This window comes from Parambassis ranga, chromosome 19, assembly GCF_900634625.1.
Source record: "Parambassis ranga chromosome 19, fParRan2.1, whole genome shotgun sequence".
NCBI classification, from domain to species: Eukaryota; Metazoa; Chordata; class Actinopteri; family Ambassidae; genus Parambassis; species Parambassis ranga.
Window position 1 is genome coordinate 6,429,002 of NC_041039.1, and position 24,161 is coordinate 6,453,162.

General features: G+C 40.9%; 1 protein-coding gene across 3 annotated transcripts; it reads left to right on the top strand.

Moving 5' to 3' along the window:
- Positions 1-14,919: 14,919 nt before the first annotated feature.
- LOC114452704 (prolyl 4-hydroxylase subunit alpha-1-like) lies at positions 14,920-24,120 on the top strand. Of its 3 annotated transcripts, XM_028432201.1 has the most exons (16): positions 14,920-15,046; positions 15,459-15,545; positions 15,652-15,748; positions 16,033-16,184; positions 16,315-16,452; positions 16,895-17,149; positions 17,237-17,427; positions 17,507-17,683; positions 17,957-18,027; positions 19,147-19,212; positions 21,009-21,108; positions 21,221-21,274; positions 21,371-21,436; positions 21,509-21,577; positions 22,292-22,388; positions 22,584-24,120. In XM_028432201.1, the coding sequence occupies exons 2-16, from the start codon at positions 15,464-15,466 to the stop codon at positions 22,652-22,654; spliced, it is 1,686 nt and encodes a 561-aa protein (XP_028288002.1). In that variant the 5' UTR covers positions 14,920-15,046; positions 15,459-15,463; the 3' UTR covers positions 22,655-24,120. The 3 variants fall into 3 exon arrangements, with proteins under 3 accessions (XP_028288002.1, XP_028288000.1, XP_028288001.1); XM_028432199.1 differs by lacking the exon at positions 19,147-19,212; XM_028432200.1 differs by lacking the exon at positions 17,957-18,027 and having other exon boundaries at positions 19,142-19,212.
- The last annotated feature ends 41 nt before the right edge of the window (positions 24,121-24,161 follow it).

Genomic DNA, 24,161 nt, shown 5'->3' on the forward strand with positions numbered 1-24,161 from the left:
GGAACGCCACATGTGAGAGGTGCTGCACGTGACTCCGCTGTTCCAAGTTGTACACAAAAGGTTCTCCCTGTTAGGTAGGACCTGAACCAGTCTAAAGCACCACCTTGGATGCCCACCCAGTTCTCCAGGCGAGACAAGAGGATCTGATGGTCCACTGTATCAAAGGCCGCTGTTAGGTCCAACAGAACCAGAGCAACACAGTGACCCGCGTCTGAAGCTAAAAGAACATCATTAAAAACCCTCAACAGTGCTGACTCCGTACTGTGACGGGTTCTAAACCCAGACTGAAACATCTCAAGAATGTGGTGCCCCTCTAAAAAAGAATTTAGCTGGCAGTAGACAATCTTCTCCAGAATTTTAGAAAGAAATGGGAGTTTAGAAATTGGCCTAAAATTAGAAAGCACAGAAAGATCTAAGCCAGGCTTTTTAACCAGTGGTGTCACCACCGCATGCTTAAAACTCACAGGTACACTCCCACTTGACAAACTGCTGTTTATGATGTTAAGCAAGTGTGGTGCCAGAGTAGAGCAGACCTCTTTAAAAAGACGAGGGGGGACTGGATCACAGGGAGACCCAGCAGGTTTCATATGATCCATTATGTCTCTCAGAAAGGGCAGGCTGACATGCTCAAACTGGTTGAACACAGCCGAGCATGTGACAGAGATGGAAGGATCATAAGAAGGGAGAGTAATCAGGGCCCTAGTGCTCACAACCTTGTCGATAAAAAAGCTCAGGAAGTTCTCACATACTTCAGTGGAATTCTCCAAGCAAAATGACTGTGGAGCATTAAGAACAGAATTTACAGTTTTAAACAAAACATGAGGATCGTGACAATTAGATAAAATAATATCAGAAAGATATTTGGTTTTTGCAGCCTTAACAGTTCTCTGATAAAAACGCCAGCTGTCCCTCAACATCTGGAAAGACACCTGTAGCTTGTCCTTCTTCCACTTTCGCTCTGCTCTCCTGCACTCGCGTCTGGCAGCACGTGTAGAGTCATTTATCCATGGCTTAGGTCTGGGTTTGGAAGGCCTTGTTTTTAGTGGAGCCACAGCATCGAGCACAGTTTGGCATGTTGAGTTAAAATAAGAGGAGAGAGCCTCAACATCACAATTTGAGCCCAAATCTTCAGTTGGGCTGAACACCGAGTTAAAAGCTGAGGAGAACTGAGCAGCAGTGGAAGAGTTAATAATACGACTGCGCTGCACAGGAGCGCGAGGTTTGACTGTGTGACAGGGCAGAGGTACCTCAAACACAACAGGCATGTGGTCCGAGAACACAGCATCACAAACCTCTAGGCTACAAACAGTAAAACCATGGGATAAAACAAGATCAAGCGTGTGTCCGTGTTCGTGTGTAGGACCAGACACATGCTGAATGAGATTAAAAGAATCAATGAGATGTAAGAAGTCTTTAGCCAATGGCCTTACAGGACAGCACACATGGATATTAAAATCCCCAGCTATTAAAACTCGATCATATTTAGGCATTATTCCTGACAAGAAGTCAGCAAAGTCATCAACAAAGTCTTTACAGTACTTGGGAGGTCTGTATATGACGGCGCACAACACTGGAGAGACAGAGCCCAGCTCAAATAAATTCAGCTCGAAGCTGGAGTAAGAAGGAGTCTGCATGAGCTGTTTACAAATGTAACTCTCCCTGTAAACAGTCACTATGCCTCCTCCGCGACCTGACGTCCTGGGAGAGTTGAAGTATGAGCAGTCAGGTGGCAAAAGTTCACAAAGAGCACTGGACTCACCGGTAGTCATCCATGTTTCTGTTACGCACAGAAAATCCAACCGGCGCGACGTAAAGAAATCCTTAAGGATAAAAGTTTTGTTGGCTAGTGATCTAGCATTCACCAGGGCCATCCTGACCGGAGCTGGAGCCGGCGCATTAGTCGTCTGTGGGATCCGAAGAAGTGGCCGCAAGTTGTGCAGGTTCACCCCGCGCTCATGAAGGTAGCGAAAGGAGGAGTGACAAGTCCCCGGTCCCTCGTCTGTACCAGCCACCGTAACCAGGGAGGAGGCGATCGGATCCAGGGAGCGCCACGAGACGAAGCGGCGATAGTCGGGTCCAAAGTATTCCAAAGCGGCCTCAGGAGAGCACGCCAAGCACGCTTTCAGCTTCACCAGTCTGCCACTGCGTTTTCCCCGGCGTCTACGCCCTCTGCGTGCAGGTAGAGGCGGAACACGGAGAAGGTAAGCCGGTATACCAGAGAGAACCGGGGGGCAGAAAGTTTTCTGTCCATCATGTCCAAACTGCTCCAAATTCTCAAAGGACAGTCGAAGATTCAGAAGCGTTTGGCGATCATACACCAGCAGAGCGTTGATATTTAAAAGGGCAAGCAATAAAAACAGCAGAATTACAACCAAAGTTTGTGGAGACAGAGAGCGGGCCGTACACACTGGCACCATCTTGGATTGCGAATTGATGTGATAGTTAACGTTAGCATGAAAAAAAAATAAAAAAAAATAAAAAAACAAACGAAATAAAAAGTTAACGTTAGCATGTAGCATATGGCCTAGCAAATAGTTGGCAAGTAGCCGCCAAATGAATGACAGCTTGATGAGGCGACACGTGACTTCCATTGCCGTGGAAAACATATGGTTTATACCGGTAGTCTTCTTCCAAACTTTGCAGATATATACCATTGTATTATAATATTATCTAAATACTATACATCATAATATTAATATGTTTACCGTCGTGATTACTACCAATATGAAGTGCAATTTAAATATTAATACACAACTACTTAGAAAACAATATGAACAAATGTGCACCAGGCAAAAGATTGACACAGATAAATATGTAGAAGATTTTGGAGATGAAGTATACATTAAACAAGGGAACCAAGAAAAAAATAAACGTTTATTTAGGTGAAATCGCTTAGTAAAATGCATGCGTTGTCGCAGGCAATTTACGTAACCACGAGCAGGCCCGCAAGTTGCATTTCCATGGCAACATGACGACGCTTCCGTCCAGAACAACTGCTAAACGACGTTAGCTTTCACCGTCTTTCAATCCAGTCGTTCTCAAAAATGAAATAACCACATGCTCACTTCAACAAATGTCTCCACGTTACTTATACACGCCCCATTTCCTGTCATTTCATAAGGAAATGCTGTCGCACACAATCATATCAAGCACTGTTGCATTAGAAAACAACTTTTATCGATCAAATAAACGTGTATGTCGACATAGATGGTCGTGTTGGGCCGGTTCGTTTGTGTTAAATAATAATATAATAGTGATCGTTTCCTAAAATGTTTATTAAGGGCCAAATCGCTTAGAGAAATGCGTGAATTGTCAGAGCGACATGACTGTATCAAATCGGCTCATTCATTTCAGTGTTAACAATCCGTGTGTGTCACGTATTTCAGGTTGCACACACAACAACAGTTTATGACCTGTAAAGGACTAAGATTAAACTAGAATTCCTGTTTCTGTGGTAACAGAAAACTAAATTACACAAAGTGTAAGCAACAATCAGCAGCAATCACACTAATATCACATAACCTTTTTCATAAAATCTTTTTCATGTTTCTGTTCAACCTTTCAGGGAAAGTTTAGTATTCATTATGTTATTATTTATTCTGTATATTGTATTTTTACTAAGCCTGGATTTTACTTACTGTCTTTTATCTTAACCCTTTTATGCACGGTTTTGACTTTTATTGAGTCACGGAACTGTGTTTACTTGTTACTTCCTTCATGTCAGTGCGTATAGAACTTATTGAAACAAATTCTAATTGACATCGTCGACATGGCAATAAAGTCGACCTAGATATATTTACATATAATGGCATTTTTTTTATTTATTGATGGTTGCTGAAATTAATCAATTGATTTAATTAACTATGTGATCACCATTCTAGTTCTTTTTACTATTTTAGTGTCTATTCTCATCTAATTTTACTATTGCTGTTGCATAATATATAAATAAATGTTGTGGTGTGGCTCTGCTCCTGCAGGTTGAGAGAGAGGGTGAAGAGTGAAGGAAGGGCACCCTCATACCCTCAGCAGATGGCCAGGTGCAGATGATCAGGAGAAGGTCCCCGTTGATTGGGGAACAGGACAAACCAAAAACGGACACCCCAGTGGATGTAACACATGTTCACATTTTTCCTTATTTTCTTATTTTTTCTTATTTTCCCCATATTTTAATTAGTTTTGATGTTTTGAGGTTGAATGTCAGTGTTTGAGTATCTTGACAAATAAAGCAGTATTGTGAGAGCAATAATCTCAGAGCTCTCAAGGGTTTATGTCTGAAAACAAATCATTAAATTTAGTTTTGTTATTTTTTTTATTATTATTATTTTTTAGCAGGAAGTATCCCACATTCAGGAAACTTCTTCTGATGTGCAGCCAGAAGAGATATGCTCTTCTATTCTGGTTGCTCCTGTGGTCAACACAAGAGAATGCATGTGCTCTACTGGTTATTCTAGCCAGCACAGTAGATACACTCTCTTAGATGTCGCCTAAATGATGCCCATCAGATTTTGGCACGATGGAAGTTCTGACAGACTTGGGATTTTTTTATATATTTATTTGTAAAATAAAGATATAATTTCTGAATCTTCTTCTATACAGCAGCAGTAGAATGTACTTTATTCTTGGAGAAGAAGTTCCAAATCCTCTTTAATGTTGCTCTTCTGCATTTGACTGTGGTCCAAATCATGTCTTCTCCACAACGTGACTTGACTTCATTTGTTTCAGAAGTGGTCTTGTTGGATTTGACTCCAGGACTAGCCTTGTTGGCTTTATCTCCAGGACCAGTCTTGTTGGGTTGATGTCCAGTACTAGACCTGTTTGTTTTATCTTCTGTGCAAGACGTGTTGGGTTTATCTTTAGGTCTAGTTTTTTTGTGTTTATTTCCAGGACTGTTCCTGGAAAGGAATCTTTTAATAGTCGTCAGCAGTGTCTTTTTAGTTTTATTCGTGCTAAAATCTGTATTTTCTCTATCACTGTGTGGTTTATCTTCTGGACTAGCCTTGTCAGGCCCAGGGCTAGACTTGTCAGTAGAAAACAAGGGTTCTTCTGCATCTGGAACTTCACTGGAGGTTATTAAAGCTGGGGTTTCAATATTTTTGTCCAGGGGTGGGCAAACTTTCATGCACTTAAGGGATGAGTCTACGTAAGGGTCTTTGAGACTGTATTTGGAAAAGTGTTTTGTGGTTAGAAAACGGTGCCCCAGAGCTTCAGTGGGTGTGATTCTCTGTGCAGGATCTGTGTGCAACATCCTTTTGAGAAGGCTTAAAAATGCCAAGTGGTCTTCGTACTCCAACTCTGTCTTTGGGATTTCGCGCATTTTTAGCAAACATTCCAAACTGTTACAATCATTGGCAAAGCCAGTGTATTCCTGCTTGGTATAGTATATGTCCTTTTGGTTTGTTATGGTATATTCTTTCCTTGTTTTCAGTTGCCACCTGTGCCGCTCTCCATCGTTTTTCTTCCAGAAAAAAATTTCAGTGTACAATCCACTATCCAGCAGGTGATCAGCTGGCTGACCCTGCATCTGTGTAATGATCTTTAGCTCTTCATATGAACTATGGATAGGGTACAGATGTGTGCCTATAAACAGGAAAGCTGCCACACATCCGAGAGACCACATATCCACAGCCTCAGTCACTGGGAGGCCCAAGGTTATCTCCGGCGCTCTGTAACCAGTAACCTGTTTGCAATGGCCTTGCGTTAATTTTGACACCTTAGCAGCTAAGCCAAAATCTATCAGTTTTACCCTTAACGGCTTTTGGCGATGATCACAAAGCATTATATTGTCTGGTTTGATATCTAAATGTACCATACCAATGCTTTTGAGTGCATTCAAAGCCACCAGGGTCTGGTGCAAGATTACTCGAATCTCAACCAGAGGTAGGTATTTTTTATGCACATTGACCATATATTCGTGCAAATTTCTATCTAACTTTTCCAACACCAGATAGGTGTAGTTATTGCGTTTGTAATGGTCATAAAACTTCACCAAATTGCACTTGTCTGCGTCCAAACAGCTGAGTTCCATCAAATTTTCTATCTCTTGTGTGGCCATCCTTTGAAAATTTTTCCTAATACATTTTACTGCTACTATTCTCTTTCCAGGAAGTCTGTAACCACTGGCCACAGTGCCGAAGGTTCCCTTTCCGATGATGTCTTTCAAACAGTACCTTGACATTTTCTGTGTCCAAGTTGCTCGTCAGTCTTGTAGTTTCCAACTTAAGCTGTCAATGGTATTCTCCTATATGCAGTAGAATCTGGACATCTGCCCATTTAATTAGTTTGGTTGCCCAGCAACCAAACTCTTGTGACCAGTGACATTCTAGAATCTTCCAAAACTATGACAACCATCAAAACACAACAGTCCTTCAAATTACAAAGAACATTTAATGTGCTTGGCTTGTTCAGCAAAGCATGGCATTAGTGTAAATACTGACGTGCTATTAAAAGGGCACAGCATAAGGACAATGCATAAAACAATAAAATAAAATGTTAAGGTATTAATTTCATTTTGTAAGGTCACTCTATGCGAAGCAGTTTACATTTTCAGTTATACATTAGCACCAAGAGGCAAATTCCATCGGTGGGCAAAGTGTGGACATTGTTGAGGATTACAAATACCTGGGAGGGGTGTTGGACAATAAACTTGACTGGACTAAGAACATTGAAGCCCTCTACAAGAAGGGCAAGAGCCACCTCTATTTTCTGAGGAGGCTCCGGTCCTTTAACATCTGTCGGACTATGCTGAGGATTTTTTATGAGTCTGTGGTTGCCAGTGCCATTTTGTTTGCTGTTGTGTGCTGGGGCAGCAGACTGAAAGCAGCGGACACAAACAGACTCAATAAACTGATCAGAAGAAGATGTTGTGGAGCTGGATTCCCTGACAGCAGTGTCAGACAGAAGGATGCTGTCTAAGCTGCAGGGGATCCTGGAGAACAGCTTCCATCCTCTCCACCACGTGCTGCTGAGGTGCAGGAGTACTTTCAGTGCCAGACTGATCCCTCCTAAATGCACCACTGAGCGCCACAGGAGGTCATTCCTTCCTGTGGCCATCAAACTGTACAACTCCTCCCTCTGAGATCAGACAATCTAACACACTGTCTTGTAATCATATCCATATTGGCTTTATTGTAGACAAGATTTTACTGCAGACGGAAGGATCGAAGTTGTATTATATATGACTATCAGTCTTCACTTGCCTGGATTTTACTTGAATGTTTATTAATGTTTAGAATTTATTAGGTTTAATTTTTATTTTACACTTACTACTTTACCTTATTTTATATTTCTAACCTGTTTTTTTGAGTATACATGGAGCACCTGGAATGAAAGCAATTTCCCCCTGGGATCAATAAAGTATTTCTGATTCTGATTCTGACTGTAAAATCTATAAAAATCTATCTAATATTTTCGAATATATAATTCTACTTAAATGGTATAGTGTCTTTTAAAATGGAATTTGCCTCTTGGTGCTTACACAAACCCAGGACCTGACCCCCGAGCAAGCAGTTAAAGACACAGTGGCAAGAAAAACTCTTAACAAGAAGTAACCTGGAGCAGGACCAGGCTCCCCCCTGCTGATGGCTGGTCAGCTAAAGGAGGAAAAGAGAAAGTAGACAGGACAGAAGGGAAGGACGAAGGGAGGAGAACAAACACGCAGCATACATACATCAGACATGCATGAATTACAGAGAACAATGGCAGAGCAGCTTACTTACACTTTTTTCCACACACTTCTTCAATCTCTAACACTGAAGCCAGTTAACAAAGTAAAAAGCTCAGATTCTTCTCTGCTCAGTCAAACACTGTTTTTACATCATACACACAGCAGTCCAAATCCAAACTTTGAAAATTGTATTCTTCTTGAGACAATAATAAGAAAAGTTAATTCCAAGAAATGATTCAGTGACTGCAGAAAATTCAGTTAAAATGTTGTGAACGAGAGAAAAAAAACACAAAGGTGTGCACAGAGACAGGTGCAGAGGACACCAGTCATCCACATGCATCTGTCTGAATGGACATTTACTGACATTTTTTCTTAGCTGCTTCATCCACAATATGCTGTGTTCAAAGACACAGTCAGTGCTGGAAAGGCTGACACTGTACTTTCCCCCTTTGCTTGTATTTGATTTGATCTAATGGCATTGTTTTGAAGGAGCATGCCAACCATGAGAGCCTCCTGCTGTTGGGAAAAAGGCCTTCCACCCTCACCATGCAGTCCTGGATTCTACAAAAAGGGAAGGTAGACATAAAAGTCCTGGAAGAATTGGTCTACAACCAGATAATTGCACATTTAATTGAGCACATTTTATTAGAGATTTACCAGTCTGGTTTTAAAGCATTGCACAACACTAGATCAGCACTTTTAAGAGTTTTTAATGATATTCTTTTATCATGTAATGATGGTGACTGTGGTTCAGCCCCAGCTAGTCCAGTTTGTTGATGAGCTGTGGAATGATGGTGTTGAATGCTGAGCTAAAGTCTATAAAGAGCATTCGAACATATGAGTCTTTATTGTAAACAACTACATGAATTATTATTGATAGTGCCAACATGAACAGGACCACAACTCCTCAATGAATCAAAATGAATTACATCAAAATTTAAACAAAGCATGAACTTGGGAATGCATAGGTGTAATAAACAATATCAATTTCAGTCCATGCAAGGGAGGTACTTACATACAACTGGAGAGCCTGTTTACCCATGCAGATGGGTGAGGACCAAATTAACTAAAGAGAAGGCAGTCAGAAGGAAAAGTACTCATTGTAAAAGCACTGCAAACTCCAGAAGGTAAATGTTTGTATACAGCCTAGAATTATTCATTAGCTGACTAAATAGCGTGGAAACTATTAGCTCACCTGTACATTTGCACACCGAGAACAGAAGTTTGACTGTGTGTGTGTCTGTGTCTGTGTGGCAGACAGAAACCACAGTGGTCACCCCTAATCAGACAAGTCTGCTGCTGAATGTTTGATGACCCAGATGCATGTGTGTACACTGTGTGTGTGTGAGTGTAGCAAAATGTGAGCAAAGTCAGGTTTTAGAACAGGAAGCCAAAGCTCTGGTTTCTATACAAGGAGGAAGCTGATACTTCAGACCCACACACCAACCTGATCTCACAGAAATACGTGACATACACATGGATTGTTAACACCAAATTACGTGGCAGTGACACGAAAAGGAGTGAAATTACGTGCAGGCACCACGGAAAACTGAAAAACTTTCTCCACAGAAAGTCAATGTGGGGCATTTTCGTAGGGACACCATGGGTTTTATTACGTGTGGACACCAATGAGCACCAATAGAAATGAATGAGCCGATTTGATTACAGTCATGTCGCTCTGACAATTCACACATTTCTCTAAGCGATTTGACCCTAAAACTTTTTAGGAAACAATCACTATTATATTATTATTTAACACAAACGAACTGGCCCAACACGACCATCTATGTCGACATACATGTACACCACCATGCAAACAGCCGTCATTTACCTGACGGTGACGTCAATCTGCTGTCCTGATGTGACAGTTAACGTTAGCATGAAAAAAAAATAAAAAAACAAACGAAATAAAAAGTTAACGTTAGCATGTAGCATATAGCCTAGCAAATAGTTGGCAAGTAGCCGCCAAATGAATGACAGCTTGATGAGGCGTCACGTGACTTCCATTGCCGTGGAAAACATATGGTTTATACCGGTAGTCTTCTTCCAAACTTTGCAGATATATACCATTGTATTATAATATTATCTAAATACTATACATCATAATATTAATATGTTTACCGTCGTGATTACTACCAATATGAAGTGCAATTTAAATATTAATACACAACTACTTAGAAAACAATATGAACAAACGTGCACCAGGCAAAAGATTGACACAGATAAATATGTAGAAGATTTTGGAGATGAAGTATACATTAAACAAGGGAACCAAGAAAAAAATAAACGTTTATTTAGGTGAAATCGCTTAGTAAAATGCATGCGTTGTCGCAGGCAATTTACGTAACCACGAGCAGGCCCGCAAGTTGCATTTCCATGGCAACATGACGACGCTTCCGTCCAGAGCAACTGCTAACCGACGTTAGCTTTCACCGTCTTTCAATCCAGTCGTTCTCAAAAATGAAATAACCACATACTCACTTCAACAAATGTCTCCACGTTACTTATACACGCCCCATTTCCTGTCATTTCATAAGGAAATGCTGTCGCACACAATCATATCAAGCACTGTTGCATTAGAAAACAACTTTTATCGATCAAATAAACGTGTATGTCGACATAGATGGTCGTGTTGGGCCGGTTCGTTTGTGTTAAATAATAATATAATAGTGATCGTTTCCTAAAATGTTTATTAAGGGCCAAATCGCTTAGAGAAATGTGTGAATTGTCAGAGCGACATGACTGTATCAAATCGGCTCATTCATTTCAGTGTTAACAATCCGTGTGTGTCACGTATTTCAGGTTGCACACACAACAACAGTTTATGACCTGTAAAGGACTAAGATTAAACTAGAATTCCTGTTTCTGTGGTAACAGAAAACTAAATTACACAAAGTGTAAGCAACAATCAGCAGCAATCACACTAATATCACATAACCTTTTTCATAAAATCTTTTTCATGTTTCTGTTCAACCTTTCAGGGAAAGTTTAGTATTCATTATGTTATTATTTATTCTGTATATTGTATTTTTACTAAGCCTGGATTTTACTTACTGTCTTTTATCTTAACCCTTTTATGCACGGTTTTGACTTTTATTGAGTCACAGAACTGTGTTTACTTGTTACTTCCTTCATGTCAGTGCGTATAGAACTTATTGAAACAAATTCTAATTGACATCGTCGACATGGCAATAAAGTCGACCTAGATATATTTACATATAATGGCATTTTTTTATTTATTGATGGTTGCTGAAATTAATCAATTGATTTAATTAACTATGTGATCACCATTCTAGTTCTTTTTACTATTTTAGTGTCTATTCTCATCTAATTTTACTATTGCTGTTGCATAATATATAAATAAATGTTGTGGTGTGGCTCTGCTTCTGCAGGTTGAGAGAGAGGGTGAAGAGTGAAGGAAGGGCACCCTCATACCCTCAGCAGATGGCCAGGTGCAGATGATCAGGAGAAGGTCCCCGTTGATTGGGGAACAGGACAAACCAAAAACGGACACCCCAGTGGATGTAACACATGTTCACATTTTTCCTTATTTTCTTATTTTTTCTTATTTTCCCCATATTTTAATTAGTTTTGACGTTTTGAGGTTGAATGTCAGTGTTTGAGTATCTTGACAAATAAAGCAGTATTGTGAGAGCAATAATCTCAGAGCTCTCAAGGGTTTATGTCTGAAAACAAATCATTAAATTTAGTTTTGTTATTTTTTTTATTATTATTATTTTTTAGCAGGAAGTATCCCACATTCAGGAAACTTCTTCTGATGTGCAGCCAGAAGAGATATGCTCTTCTATTCTGGTTGCTCCTGTGGTCAACACAAGAGAATGCATGTGCTCTACTGGTTATTCTAGCCAGCACAGTAGATACACTCTCTTAGATGTCGCCTAAATGATGCCCATCAGATTTTGGCACGATGGAAGTTCTGACAGACTTGGGATTTTTTTATATATTTATTTGTAAAATAAAGATATAATTTCTGAATCTTCTTCTATACAGCAGCAGTAGAATGTACTTTATTCTTGGAGAAGAAGTTCCAAATCCTCTTTAATGTTGCTCTTCTGCATTTGACTGTGGTCCAAATCATGTCTTCTCCACAACGTGACTTGACTTCATTTGTTTCAGAAGTGGTCTTGTTGGATTTGACTCCAGGACTAGCCTTGTTGGCTTTATCTCCAGGACCAGTCTTGTTGGGTTGATGTCCAGTACTAGACCTGTTTGTTTTATCTTCTGTGCAAGACGTGTTGGGTTTATCTTTAGGTCTAGTTTTTTTGTGTTTATTTCCAGGACTGTTCCTGGAAAGGAATCTTTTAATAGTCGTCAGCAGTGTCTTTTTAGTTTTATTCGTGCTAAAATCTGTATTTTCTCTATCACTGTGTGGTTTATCTTCTGGACTAGCCTTGTCAGGCCCAGGGCTAGACTTGTCAGTAGAAAACAAGGGTTCTTCTGCATCTGGAACTTCACTGGAGGTTATTAAAGCTGGGGTTTCAATATTTTTGTCCAGGGGTGGGCAAACTTTCATGCACTTAAGGGATGAGTCTACGTAAGGGTCTTTGAGACTGTATTTGGAAAAGTGTTTTGTGGTTAGAAAACGGTGCCCCAGAGCTTCAGTGGGTGTGATTCTCTGTGCAGGATCTGTGTGCAACATCCTTTTGAGAAGGCTTAAAAATGCCAAGTGGTCTTCGTACTCCAACTCTGTCTTTGGGATTTCGCGCATTTTTAACAAACATTCCAAACTGTTACAATCATTGGCAAAGCCAGTGTATTCCTGCTTGGTATAGTATATGTCCTTTTGGTTTGTTATGGTATATTCTTTCCTTGTTTTCAGTTGCCACCTGTGCCGCTCTCCATCGTTTTTCTTCCAGAAAAAAATTTCAGTGTACAATCCACTATCCAGCAGGTGATCAGCTGGCTGACCCTGCATCTGTGTAATGATCTTTAGCTCTTCATATGAACTATGGATAGGGTACAGATGTGTGCCTATAAACAGGAAAGCTGCCACGCATCCGAGAGACCACATATCCACAGCCTCAGTCACTGGGAGGCCCAAGGTTATCTCCGGCGCTCTGTAACCAGTAACCTGTTTGCAATGGCCTTGCGTTAATTTTGACACCTTAGCAGCTAAGCCAAAATCTATCAGTTTTACCCTTAACGGCTTTTGGCGATGATCACAAAGCATTATATTGTCTGGTTTGATATCTAAATGTACCATACCAATGCTTTTGAGTGCATTCAAAGCCACCAGGGTCTGGTGCAAGATTACTCGAATCTCAACCAGAGGTAGGTATTTTTTATGCACATTGACCATATATTCGTGCAAATTTCTATCTAACTTTTCCAACACCAGATAGGTGTAGTTATTGCGTTTGTAATGGTCATAAAACTTCACCAAATTGCACTTGTCTGCGTCCAAACAGCTGAGTTCCATCAAATTTTCTATCTCTTGTGTGGCCATCCTTTGAAATTTTTTCCTAATACATTTTACTGCTACTATTCTCTTTCCAGGAAGTCTGTAACCACTGGCCACGGTGCCGAAGGTTCCCTTTCCGATGATGTCTTTCAAACAGTACCTTGACATTTTCTGTGTCCAAGTTGCTCGTCAGGCATACTCATGGATTCTCTTGTAGTTTCCAACTTAAGCTGTCAATGGTATTCTCCTATATGCAGTCGAATCTGGACATCTGCCCATTTAATTAGTTTGGTTGCCCAGCAACCAAACTCTTGTGAATTGTAACAGGCATTTATGACATCATTATAATGTCATGCAGTATGACATCACCCCCATTGCTCTTTGATGTGAGTGATGTCATCAGTCTGATAGTGTGTCACAGCCACTGATGACCAGTGACATTCTAGAATCTTCCAAAACTATGACAACCATCAAAACACAACAGTCCTTCAAATTACAAAGAACATTTAATGTGCTTGGCTTGTTCAGCAAAGCATGGCATTAGTGTAAATACTGACGTGCCATTAAAAGGGCACAGCATAAGGACAATGCATAAAACAATAAAATAAAATGTTAAGGTATTAATTTCATTTTGTAAGGTCACTCTATGCGAAGCATACAGTTTACATTTTCAGTTATACATTAGCACCAAGAGGCAAATTCCATTTTAAAAGACACTATACTGTTTAAGTAGAATTATATATTGGAATATATTAGATAGATTTTGATAGATTTTACAGTCATTCTAACCTATGCAGTCAGAAGAATGAAAGTCAAAATAAAACAGCTGCATTTGTCATCTAAAAAACAAACACAAGGCTCTTGTGGTGTAACAATAACACAACCAGATGACAAATGTAGTTTGTAACATGATGTTTAATTTGTCTTTATGTAGTAACAGCGTAGAACAATAATAATATACACTGCTCAAAAAAATAAAGGGAACACTTCAACAACACAATGTAACTAGTCAGTCACACTTCTGCGAAATTAACCTGTCCAGTTAGGCAGCAACACTTTTTGTGAATCAATTTCAGCTGCTGTTGTGCAAATGGAACAGACAACAGGTGGAAATGAGAGGCAATTATCAAGACAAACCCTATATAGGAGTGTTTGGGTGGGCCCATAATGCAGACGGCTTTTTAGGTGAGGCGGGTGTTTGAATTTGTTTTTTGTAAAACTTGTGTGGTTGTTGTTTTGCTGCATGACACACTTTGTCTGATTTCAGAGACAGACTCTGACAGTTTTTGTCATTGTCATTTTGACGTTTTAAATTCACTGGTGTAATTGAGGTTTCATTGTTCCATTAATGCAGCCAAAGTCGTTCTGGCTCAGATGCAGCAAAACAGATCCAAACCATGATAATACCATCACCATGTTTATCAGATGGAATAGAGTCATATACTGGACTGAAATGTCATTTTTTAAGACAAATAATTCTCTTCTGGTCTCATCTGTGCTAAAAATATTTTCCCAGCAGACCTCTGGTTTGTCAACATAATCTTTTGAGTGAAACAGCGCCCCGGGAGTGACCGTGGAAAACGTTTGTGGACAGAAGTCACACATCAGAAAAGAGGGTCATTCAGGAGAAATAAGAAGTTTTAATTAGTTACTTTTAAAATTATTATTTAAAGTTGCTGCTTATAGTGAAAAATGAACCACCCATCCATCCATCCATTTTCAACCGCTTATCCGGCTGTCTAACAATTCTTTACATTTCTTTTTTTTATCGCTAAATGTGATTTCCAGACCGATAGATGGCGGAATACGCTGCCATTTAAATGCGAAGCGGAGAAGAAGAACAGAAGGAGGGTTGTTTTTAGCGTCAGTGTGCAGCAGCAGCCGAGGAAGAAGTCTGTTTATATTTGGGCTTCAGTTTCGAACCCGTTCTGCTGTTTTTCCTTCATATCTGGTTAAACAAGGTAAAAGCAAACTCCGCCATGTTTGATTCTGCTTCGTGTTTCAACAAAATGGAAAATGTATACCGGAAACGATGATTTGTGATCATCAAGGCTCGGTTTATCTGTAATATTCTTTTTTGTGTTTTGTTGTGTAAAGTTTGTGAGGTGGAGGCATTAGTTAAGACATTGCTGTACAGGTGAGAGCAGGACAGGTGAACCTGCTCCCTTCCTGTATACAGACACGTGAGGATCAGAAAAGTTGATTAACCGCAGAGAAAATTGCATCAAACTCTCTCATGTCTCTCTTTCTGGTCGGTTTTCATTGCTGAGTTCTGTAATCACAGAAAAGTATTCCCCCTGTACTGGGGCCCATTATTCTCGTGATAGACACGTTATGGCCTAACATTGTCTATTTCTGTCTTGGTCTCTGCAGGCAGAATGGCGGTCTGTCAGCGATTGTTGATCCACATTCTACTTTTCGCTTCCTCTTTGGCTCATAATGACTTCTTCACATCCATTGGTGAGTCAGTCCACTCTTTGCTCTCACAACTCTGACTTCTCTGCGGCCCTCTGTCTTTGTCTTTGTTGTGTTGGTGGTGATGGTGAACTTTGTTTTTTTTTCTCAGGTCAGATGACAGACCTGCTGTTCCTGGAGAAGGACCTGATCACCTGTCTGAAGAGCTACATCAGAGCAGAGGAGGACAAACTGGAGCAGGTCAAAAAGTAAGACATGCTTCATCATTCTTTAAAGCTAGAAACAGTTCTCAGGATTCATTCTGGGAGTTTCAGTTTCCTGATTATTTGTTATGAACAGGAACACTCTGTTTTACCAGAGTAAATATTTTTCCTGAAACACTATCAGACCTTCTTCCTCCTGTATTGCTGTTTTTGAGGTGTGGCTGCAGGTTCTGTACTCAGAAGCTTTTCGTAGTGTGATGATGTACAGGTAACAGGTCACTATCACAAAGGAAACATTAAAACACCATTCTGTGTGTATGTGCTTCCAGATGGGCAGACAAACTGAACATCCTCTCCAATGCTGCCATTGAAGACCCTGAAGGTTTCCTGGGACACCCGGTGAACGCCTTCAAATTAATTAAGAGGCTCAACACAGAGTGGGGGGAGCTGGAGAACCTGGTGCTCACAGACATGTCTGATGGTACACACACACACAGCAGCATAAAAATCAGGCAATGGATGGAAAATGGAAATTATACATATTTCCATAAACTGAAACCATGCAGAAACAGAGTGTATGGTTGTGTGATGGTCTGTTTTGCTTTTTTTAGTGTTTATCTCCAACCTCACCATCCAAAAGCAATACTTCCCTAATGATGACGACCAGACTGGAGCTGCCAAAGCTCTGATGAGACTTCAGGACACCTACCAGCTGGACACCAACACCATCTCCACTGGAGACCTGCCAGGTTAGTGAAATCATAAGCTGCAAATTATTATGACCCCCACAGCTGTTCAGGGTCGTTTAGGAGTACCTATTACATTTAAAACTACCTCCTATCTCCTACTAATGGAAGCATGTACACATATATACACTTGATATGAAATCTTAGGACCAAGGAACAATTACAAGTTTTTTGTAAATTTTACCAGGTTGTAAAAAAAAAAGAAGAAATGGTAAAATTAGAAAAATTAGACTAGTAACTTTTTCTCCTAAGTTTTTGATTAGCAGTATATTACAGTAGCCCAGTAGCTTCAACCAACTTAGTGCCAAAAATTATTTTAGGCGTTTGACAAAGCACCAAGAACAATTAAACATGTCCCAGTTGTCCTGCAGAACAGGCACCGAGGTGATGGTGCTTTCCTCCTTCAGCTGTCGCCATAGCTTTTGTCCCCCTCTCGTCTGCTCAGGCGCATCCTCAGACACCTCCCTCCGGAGCACCCTGACAGTGGATGACTGCTTTGACCTCGGGAAGGTGGCGTACTCAGAGGCGGACTACTACCACACAGAGCTGTGGATGACTCAGGCCTTGAAGCAGCTGGACAAGGGAGAGACATCCAGCATCGTGGACACTGTCACCATCCTGGACTATCTGAGCTACTCTGTCTACCAGCAGGGGAAGCTGCAGAGAGCGCTGGACTTCACCAGAAGGCTGCTGAAGCTTAGTCAGTACCATCATACACACAGCAATATGAATATGCCCAAAACAGTGATGTTATTGTCTGGTTCTGTGACTGGTTCTGTCTGGTTAGACCCGGCACACCAGCGAGCCAATGGGAACCTGAAATATTTTGAATACCAGCTGGCCAAACAGATCAAGGTGGAGGAGAGGGGGGAGGAAGAGCAGGACAGACAGAGGAGGGAGACCCGGGGGCGACCTGATGACTACTTGCCAGAGAGGAAGGGTTATGAGCAGCTGTGTCGGGGTGAAGGCATCAGGATGGTGGGGAAGATGAGAACAAACTAAAACATTAAGACAAAATCAACATCATCTTACTCTCTGCTTTCTGTGCTCCTGTCAGACTCCTCACAGACAGAGCCGTCTCTTCTGTCGTTACTATGACAACAACCACCACCCAAGGTACGTGATTGGTCCAGTGAGACAGGAAGATGAGTGGGACCAGCCCCATATCGTCCGCTATCACAACATCTTGTCAGACAAAGAGATGGAGAAAGTCAAAGAGCTGGCCAAACCCAGGGTGAGTCACAGCATCAGCTCAGCTCATGTACTGCTGCAATAGTTTATTTATCATTTTTATGAATTTATAAATATACACCATGTGGTGAGTCCATTTGCAGTGTTACCTTACAAAGTACTATAGTTGCATGTTGATCATAGCAGCAAAAACTCGCCTAGGCCTAAATATGACTTGTGGAAGGGGTGGTTCAGGTGCAGGAAGTCTCCTCAGATAATCTCAGCAGGCCGTCTGTCAGGGTGTCTGCCTGTAACTGTCGGCCGATTGGCTCCACAGCTGCATCGAGCCACCATCTCTAACCCCTTAACTGGTGTGCTGGAGACGGCCCACTACCGCATCAGCAAGAGGTAAGATTCGCCTGAGCAGGAAGGGCATCTGTGGGCAGACTTCAGGCGGGTCTGCCCCCTCTGCCTTCCTCCCCTTCCCTCTCTTTTTCGGCTGATGTCCTGGCAAGAAAAAAAAACTACAGAACTGTAAAGTGTACAAATATACAGCCCATTTTTAGTTAACTTACCTATTGTTAAATACGTCACTGTATTTAGCTGAATTAGATTGAGGCCTCATTAATAACATATGGGAACCTGGTTTTGCCTCAGCTCTTGCCAAGAATAAAGCCTGTTGATGAAGATTCTCAGTCATCCAGGTCATCATACGTAGAGAAGATTGAAGCAAGGCATCTGGACTTGTAGAGTTTTCTAGAAGACGTTTCTCTGCTCATCCAAGCAGCTTCATCAGTTCTAACTGTTTGGTGGGGAAACATGGTTTATATGTGGTTACAGACCTATGTGGGTGGGTCTGGGAAAAAACTTAAAAAACTTAAAAACAATAGCACTAAATGTTTCCATACTTACAGTATCATCATATCACAAGTAAGTATGGAAACATTTAGTGCTATTGTTTTAAGTTTTTTAAGTTTTTTCCCAGACCCACCCACATAGGTCTGTAACCACATATAAACCATGTTTCCCCACCAAACAGTTAGAACTGATGAAGCTGCTTGGATGAGCAGCGAAACGTCTTCAAGAAAACTCTACAAGTCCAGACGCCTTGCTTCAATCTTCTCTACCCAAGAATAAAGCCATTTTTCTGCTGTGGAGGGAAGAAAGGGAGACAAGTCTTGTTTGACTAATCAGCTTTTTCATGGAGGCACCAGGTGAATCGGACAGCTTGGCTAGCATCACCTTTAAATCAACTGACCAACATTCATTCGATACTACAGTGATTGCACGAATCTTCATTTACCCATCCCAACACTGAGTTATTCTATCTTTGTGTAGAAAATTATTCACAGTTTTGAATTCTCCGAGCTGATTCAGCATCTGAGCTCCTGCTGCCTTCAACACTGCACTGTTTCTGTCTCAGCTAGTGACCTACCTCTCTCTGTCTTCCTTCTCTCTCTCTCTCTCTCTCTCTCTCTCTCTCTCGCTCTCTCTCTGTAATATAATATAATTGGCAAGCTAGCTCAGACGTGCCACGGTGCATGACCCTCAGACAGGCAAACTGACCACGGCCCATTACAGAGTCTCCAAGAGGTAAGAGCTGGATGGTGGTGTCACAGCACTGCTGCAGCTTTGTCAGTTTGATCCTCTGCTCTGTGTCATAACCATAGACTGTATATAAAGGAAAATGAAGCCAAAACACAACAGTGATGTGTGCTGCCACAGCACAGCTGACGCACGCTTCTTAGTGTGTGTTTGCACGCGCGCATGCATGTGTGTATGCTCTTTAGGGCCACTATGCACATACAGCAGCGGTGAATTTTATAAACGCCACCATGTAGAGACAGAAACCAAATGTCACAGTGCATGTAAGATAAATAACATAAGTTGGCGGGCTGCCCCCCTAATATATAATAAGGGGAAACATTGCTTTGTTTGTTTGTTAGTTGTGTCGTGGTTGTGTTGCAATATGGTGAGAAAGGCAAAGCAGCCTAGCAGTTAAAAATAAATGTGTTTAAAAAGACTGTCCCCATCCCCTGGGTTTAAAGTAAATAAATTGATTGAATTGAAAGATGGCACAACCCTCTGTTTTAACTGTTAGATTTGAAATTAAACTGTGGTTGATTTTGTTTGCATATAGGGGGAATCTGCTGCATCTCCTTTGTACTAATAGCCAGTGATCCTGTATCTGGGTCACATGGTTCGTTCCACTGTCCCACCCCTGCAATAGAATAGCAACAAGTCCTGAACACAGAGGGAAATCACTTTTAATGCTGTCTGGATGCTTACATTCATTTTATGGTCTAGCCATTTTCCCCCTTGACTTCACATTGTCCATCTTTATATGCAGTCTATGGTCATAACAACCTGGTTCTGTCCATTACCTTGCCTAGGCGTTGTCTCTTTCCTCATACTGTCCCAACATTTTGCCATGTGTATACACCAGGGATGTTCAGCCTTCTGCGAGGGCCTGATTTAATAATGCGAAAGTGTCCGAGGGCCAACAGTTCCAGACATTATTTCAAACAATAAATGATGTGCATGCTGTTATTTAAAAATTTAATTTCACATAGCAAAGTAACAACGTTTAAGCATTTAGTTGAGCAGTTCACAACATACCGGTGCATGTTATCTGAATTTACAGCATGAATGTAAAACATTCAGAGACTGTGTTATTGCGAAAATTGAACATCAGGCAAGTTATTGACACTAATGTGAAGGTGAGATATGATCAGTAGCCTGGATATGGCGGGTCTGGTTTAAAGCTGCATTATTGATTGTATGTAGCTGGCTGTCTGCTCTCATCCTGTTGCAGCGCACACATACTGGTAACTCCATGTCCACAGCTATCGCAGACAAATTACTTTGTGAAATGGAAATGGTCGTTACAGTGTTCAGGAAAGGTTGCAGTTTGTCATGCTCCTGCTGTGTCTAATAAAATGTTTATTTTTTTGCAGAAAAAGGTTTTACGATAATTAATACATTAATATAATAAATAATAATATTACAACATATTATTTTTATTTATTTTACAAGAGCATCTGGCCTTCATAGTGTCTGCCGAGAGAAATTCTGGTCCTTGGAGAACTGTTGTTGACACCTGCTGTACAGGATTGTACTTAAACATAGATAAACAGAGAACTATCATTGGCAGATGTTGGGAATGTATGGCACTGTAGTAACATTTTTTTACATAGGTCATCAAATGATTGATAATAATTTGTCTCCATAGAAGAACCATTTCAAATTTAAATTTAGTCTCAGGCCCTTCCTTTCTTCAGCCTCCTCCCCTTTGAGTCCATCTGCTGTCCCCCTCCTCTCAGTAGCCTTCAGTATGCTTGTTTCTAACTAAAACTGGTGTCAGTTGGTGTCCTGCTCTGTCCTCTCAGTGCCTGGCTTGGAGCATTTGAACATCCAGTGGTGGACAAGCTTAACCAGAGGATTGAGGACATCACTGGCTTGGATGTCACCACTGCCGAGGACCTGCAGGTGAAATCTCTTTGTCCTTTAGTTTTTATTAAGACATAAAAATGTAAACCAACGTCAGGGACCCCTGCAGAAAGAAGTTTATTATAATTTCTTTATGTTGTATTTAATGCAGGTGGCTAATTATGGAGTTGGAGGCCAGTATGAACCTCATTTCGACTTTGGACGGGTAAATGAAATTATTTAAAGATGATGATGTGATGGTGGTGGGAACTACAGACGGAAAACCACTGACGTGTCTGTTTCCTTCTGTACGCTGTTGTAGAAAGATGAACCTGATGCGTTTGAAGAGCTGGGGACTGGGAACAGGATCGCCACATGGCTCTTTTATGTGAGTGATGTCGCTCGTTTTAATCGTGTCCTTCTGGTCTCGTTACTCACCCTCTCCTCCTTCCTGCTGCAGATGAGTGATGTACAGGCAGGGGGCGCCACAGTCTTTACTGACATCGGAGCTGCTGTCCTACCCAAAAAGGTACAGTCAATCACTCACTCAATCAACCTTTATTTATATAGCACTTTTTATACAATAACATTTGTAACACAAATTGCTTTCCAAAGTTAACCCATCGTCCCACCCTACCCAGTGCACTCACACACACTTTGCGAGGGTCATAAGACTTCCATAAGAAAAGCAAAGGGCCATGTTTTTTTCATAAATAATATAAATTGGAGACCACTGGCACAGGTATCCATCTTCAAATAAACTGAATTGAAATTCATAAATATACTCTTGTTACATTTTTATCATTGTCATTTGCTGTCATTTACTGCTTACTCCTCTGTCCTCTCCTCTCCCTATCCTTTTTAAGAGCATGCTTTACCATACATTTCAGCATAGTCGCGCAGCATTTTTAAAGTGTAGACAGCACAACTGTGTTTCTCCAAAGAGTAGATGGGATTACTGCAGTACTGCAGCGGGGAAGAGACTTGGAGGGTTGGGAAGACGTTACCAGTAATGCCATGCTCAACAGTTGACTTTTGCTGCCTGTTAATTTTTGGGTGGATGGTCGGTTGTGGGCTAGACGGGCCCCGGGCCATACTTTCCCCAGGTGATCAACACCAGTGATCAACAGTGGCTGCAAAGCACCACAAATGCACCCGGTTGCCTTATTTCAAGCACAAAGCTCGAAAATCGACCTGATGTCTCAGTCATACAGTGACGTGTAATGTGACTGTGTGCCTCCAGGGGACGGCAGTGTTCTGGTACAATCTGTATCCCAGTGGAGAGGGAGACTATCGGACCCGGCACGCTGCCTGTCCTGTGCTTGTTGGGAATAAGTGGGGTGAGTTCATCACACATTTTGAGAGATAATTTTTAATTGTTTCAATGTATTTAAGCAGTACACTCAGAGGTTGGAGTTTCAGCCTTAATTAAGATTCATTGCAGTTTTAATTGATTAAATAAACTGTATGTCCATCGTTGGATCAAAACAGAATCTTAGAGCAGATCTATCAACAAATCTGTTTCTTTTCTGCAGTATCTAATAAATGGATCCATGAACGAGGACAGGAGTTCCGGAGGCGCTGTGGCCTTCAGGAGACGGACTGACGAGGAACTATCCTCCTTCATCTCAGATACCCTCTTCCTCTACTTCCTCAACCTCCCTGCATGCTGCTGAGTATGGCTGCACATGTGATCTGACACATGTATTTTTATCTCTACTGAGTGTGTGTGTGTGCGTGTGTGTAAGAGAAATGGTCTGTGTGAGATATATCACATCCACCACTGATCAGAATCCGGTTTGTGATGCTGATTTTCAGGCGTTAGAGCCTCATGTTTTGTGCACACTGAACTCTGAAGTGTGCACCGTCTGAGGTAAAAAAAAAAACACTCAAGACTGCAGCTTTCACCCAATCTAGTGGCGTATATAAACTGACTGATCTGAGGATTGTTTGCATGTTACAAAGCCAGTGCCTTCTGTTATACTTACGGTAATCCTTGTGAATGTTAACATTGTTCTTGTTTGGGTTTTTTTCCCGCTCATTTGGCACAAAGGCCAAATACTCGAAGCTGGATTTTACTGCAGCCAAACTGTTTTCATGAATTGATAAGCAGAAAATTCAAGAGAAACAAAGTGTTCTTATTCTCCTTTTAAAGACTGTGTTTTAGCCATGCTACACTCCTCTCGCACTTTAAGAATAAGAGTTTGTAGACCCTCACATGCCATTTACAGAAAAAGATTTTTTATGCAGGCAAATTAATTTTATATAGACAAAATTATAATCCAGAAGTGACCTAAGGCTTTTATTATGAAAACACTTAAGTTTGGCAAGATTACCACACTTTATTTCTCTCTGTCTATGTGACTGGCCCACCTACTGTCACCTACACCCCCTTTATCCACCAATGCAGAATATGTGAGTGCGCTCAATGCTCTTTCAGCCTTGAGGTCATTCACTCACTGCAGGGACAACAACAGATAAATGCTGACATTTAGAGAGGGAACACTATGTACCCACCCACATTATCTCTTCTCCCTACTGTATCAATACTTGTTTGTCCTATTTAACTCTAATATATGCACTGTTGTAAACTCTTTAGGAGGTGTGTAAAAACTGATTATTAGTGAATCTTTGTCGTTGAATTGAATCCATCATCTGTGTTACTTCCACATAGTAAAAAATGGAGGTGGATCCTGAGGCCTTAAACAAAAAATATCCATTTTCACTTCTACAGTCTTTTCTATGGTATTCTCAAACTGGCTGGTTTGTCTTTAAGTTCTACATTGTTAAGATTTTTTTAACTCTGTTGGTAAATTTGGAAGCCTATCTTCAGAGTGATGCTAATACTCACATGTACAAAAATAAGGAAACTCAAAAAAAATGTGAGGTAGCAACTTGATGTACTGTTTAAGACTCATCATTTGAGGCTACACATTCTGTTACTTTACACAAAGGGTCAGTGAAGACTGAATTCACGGGCAGCATTAACACTGTCAATGTAAAAGGAATGTAATGGATGGTGTTCTGTGCACTTTATTTTTTGGATCAGAGTAAATATTGCTGCAAGAAGAATACAGCTTCGAGACATCTGTCGACATTTCAAACCCCGAACA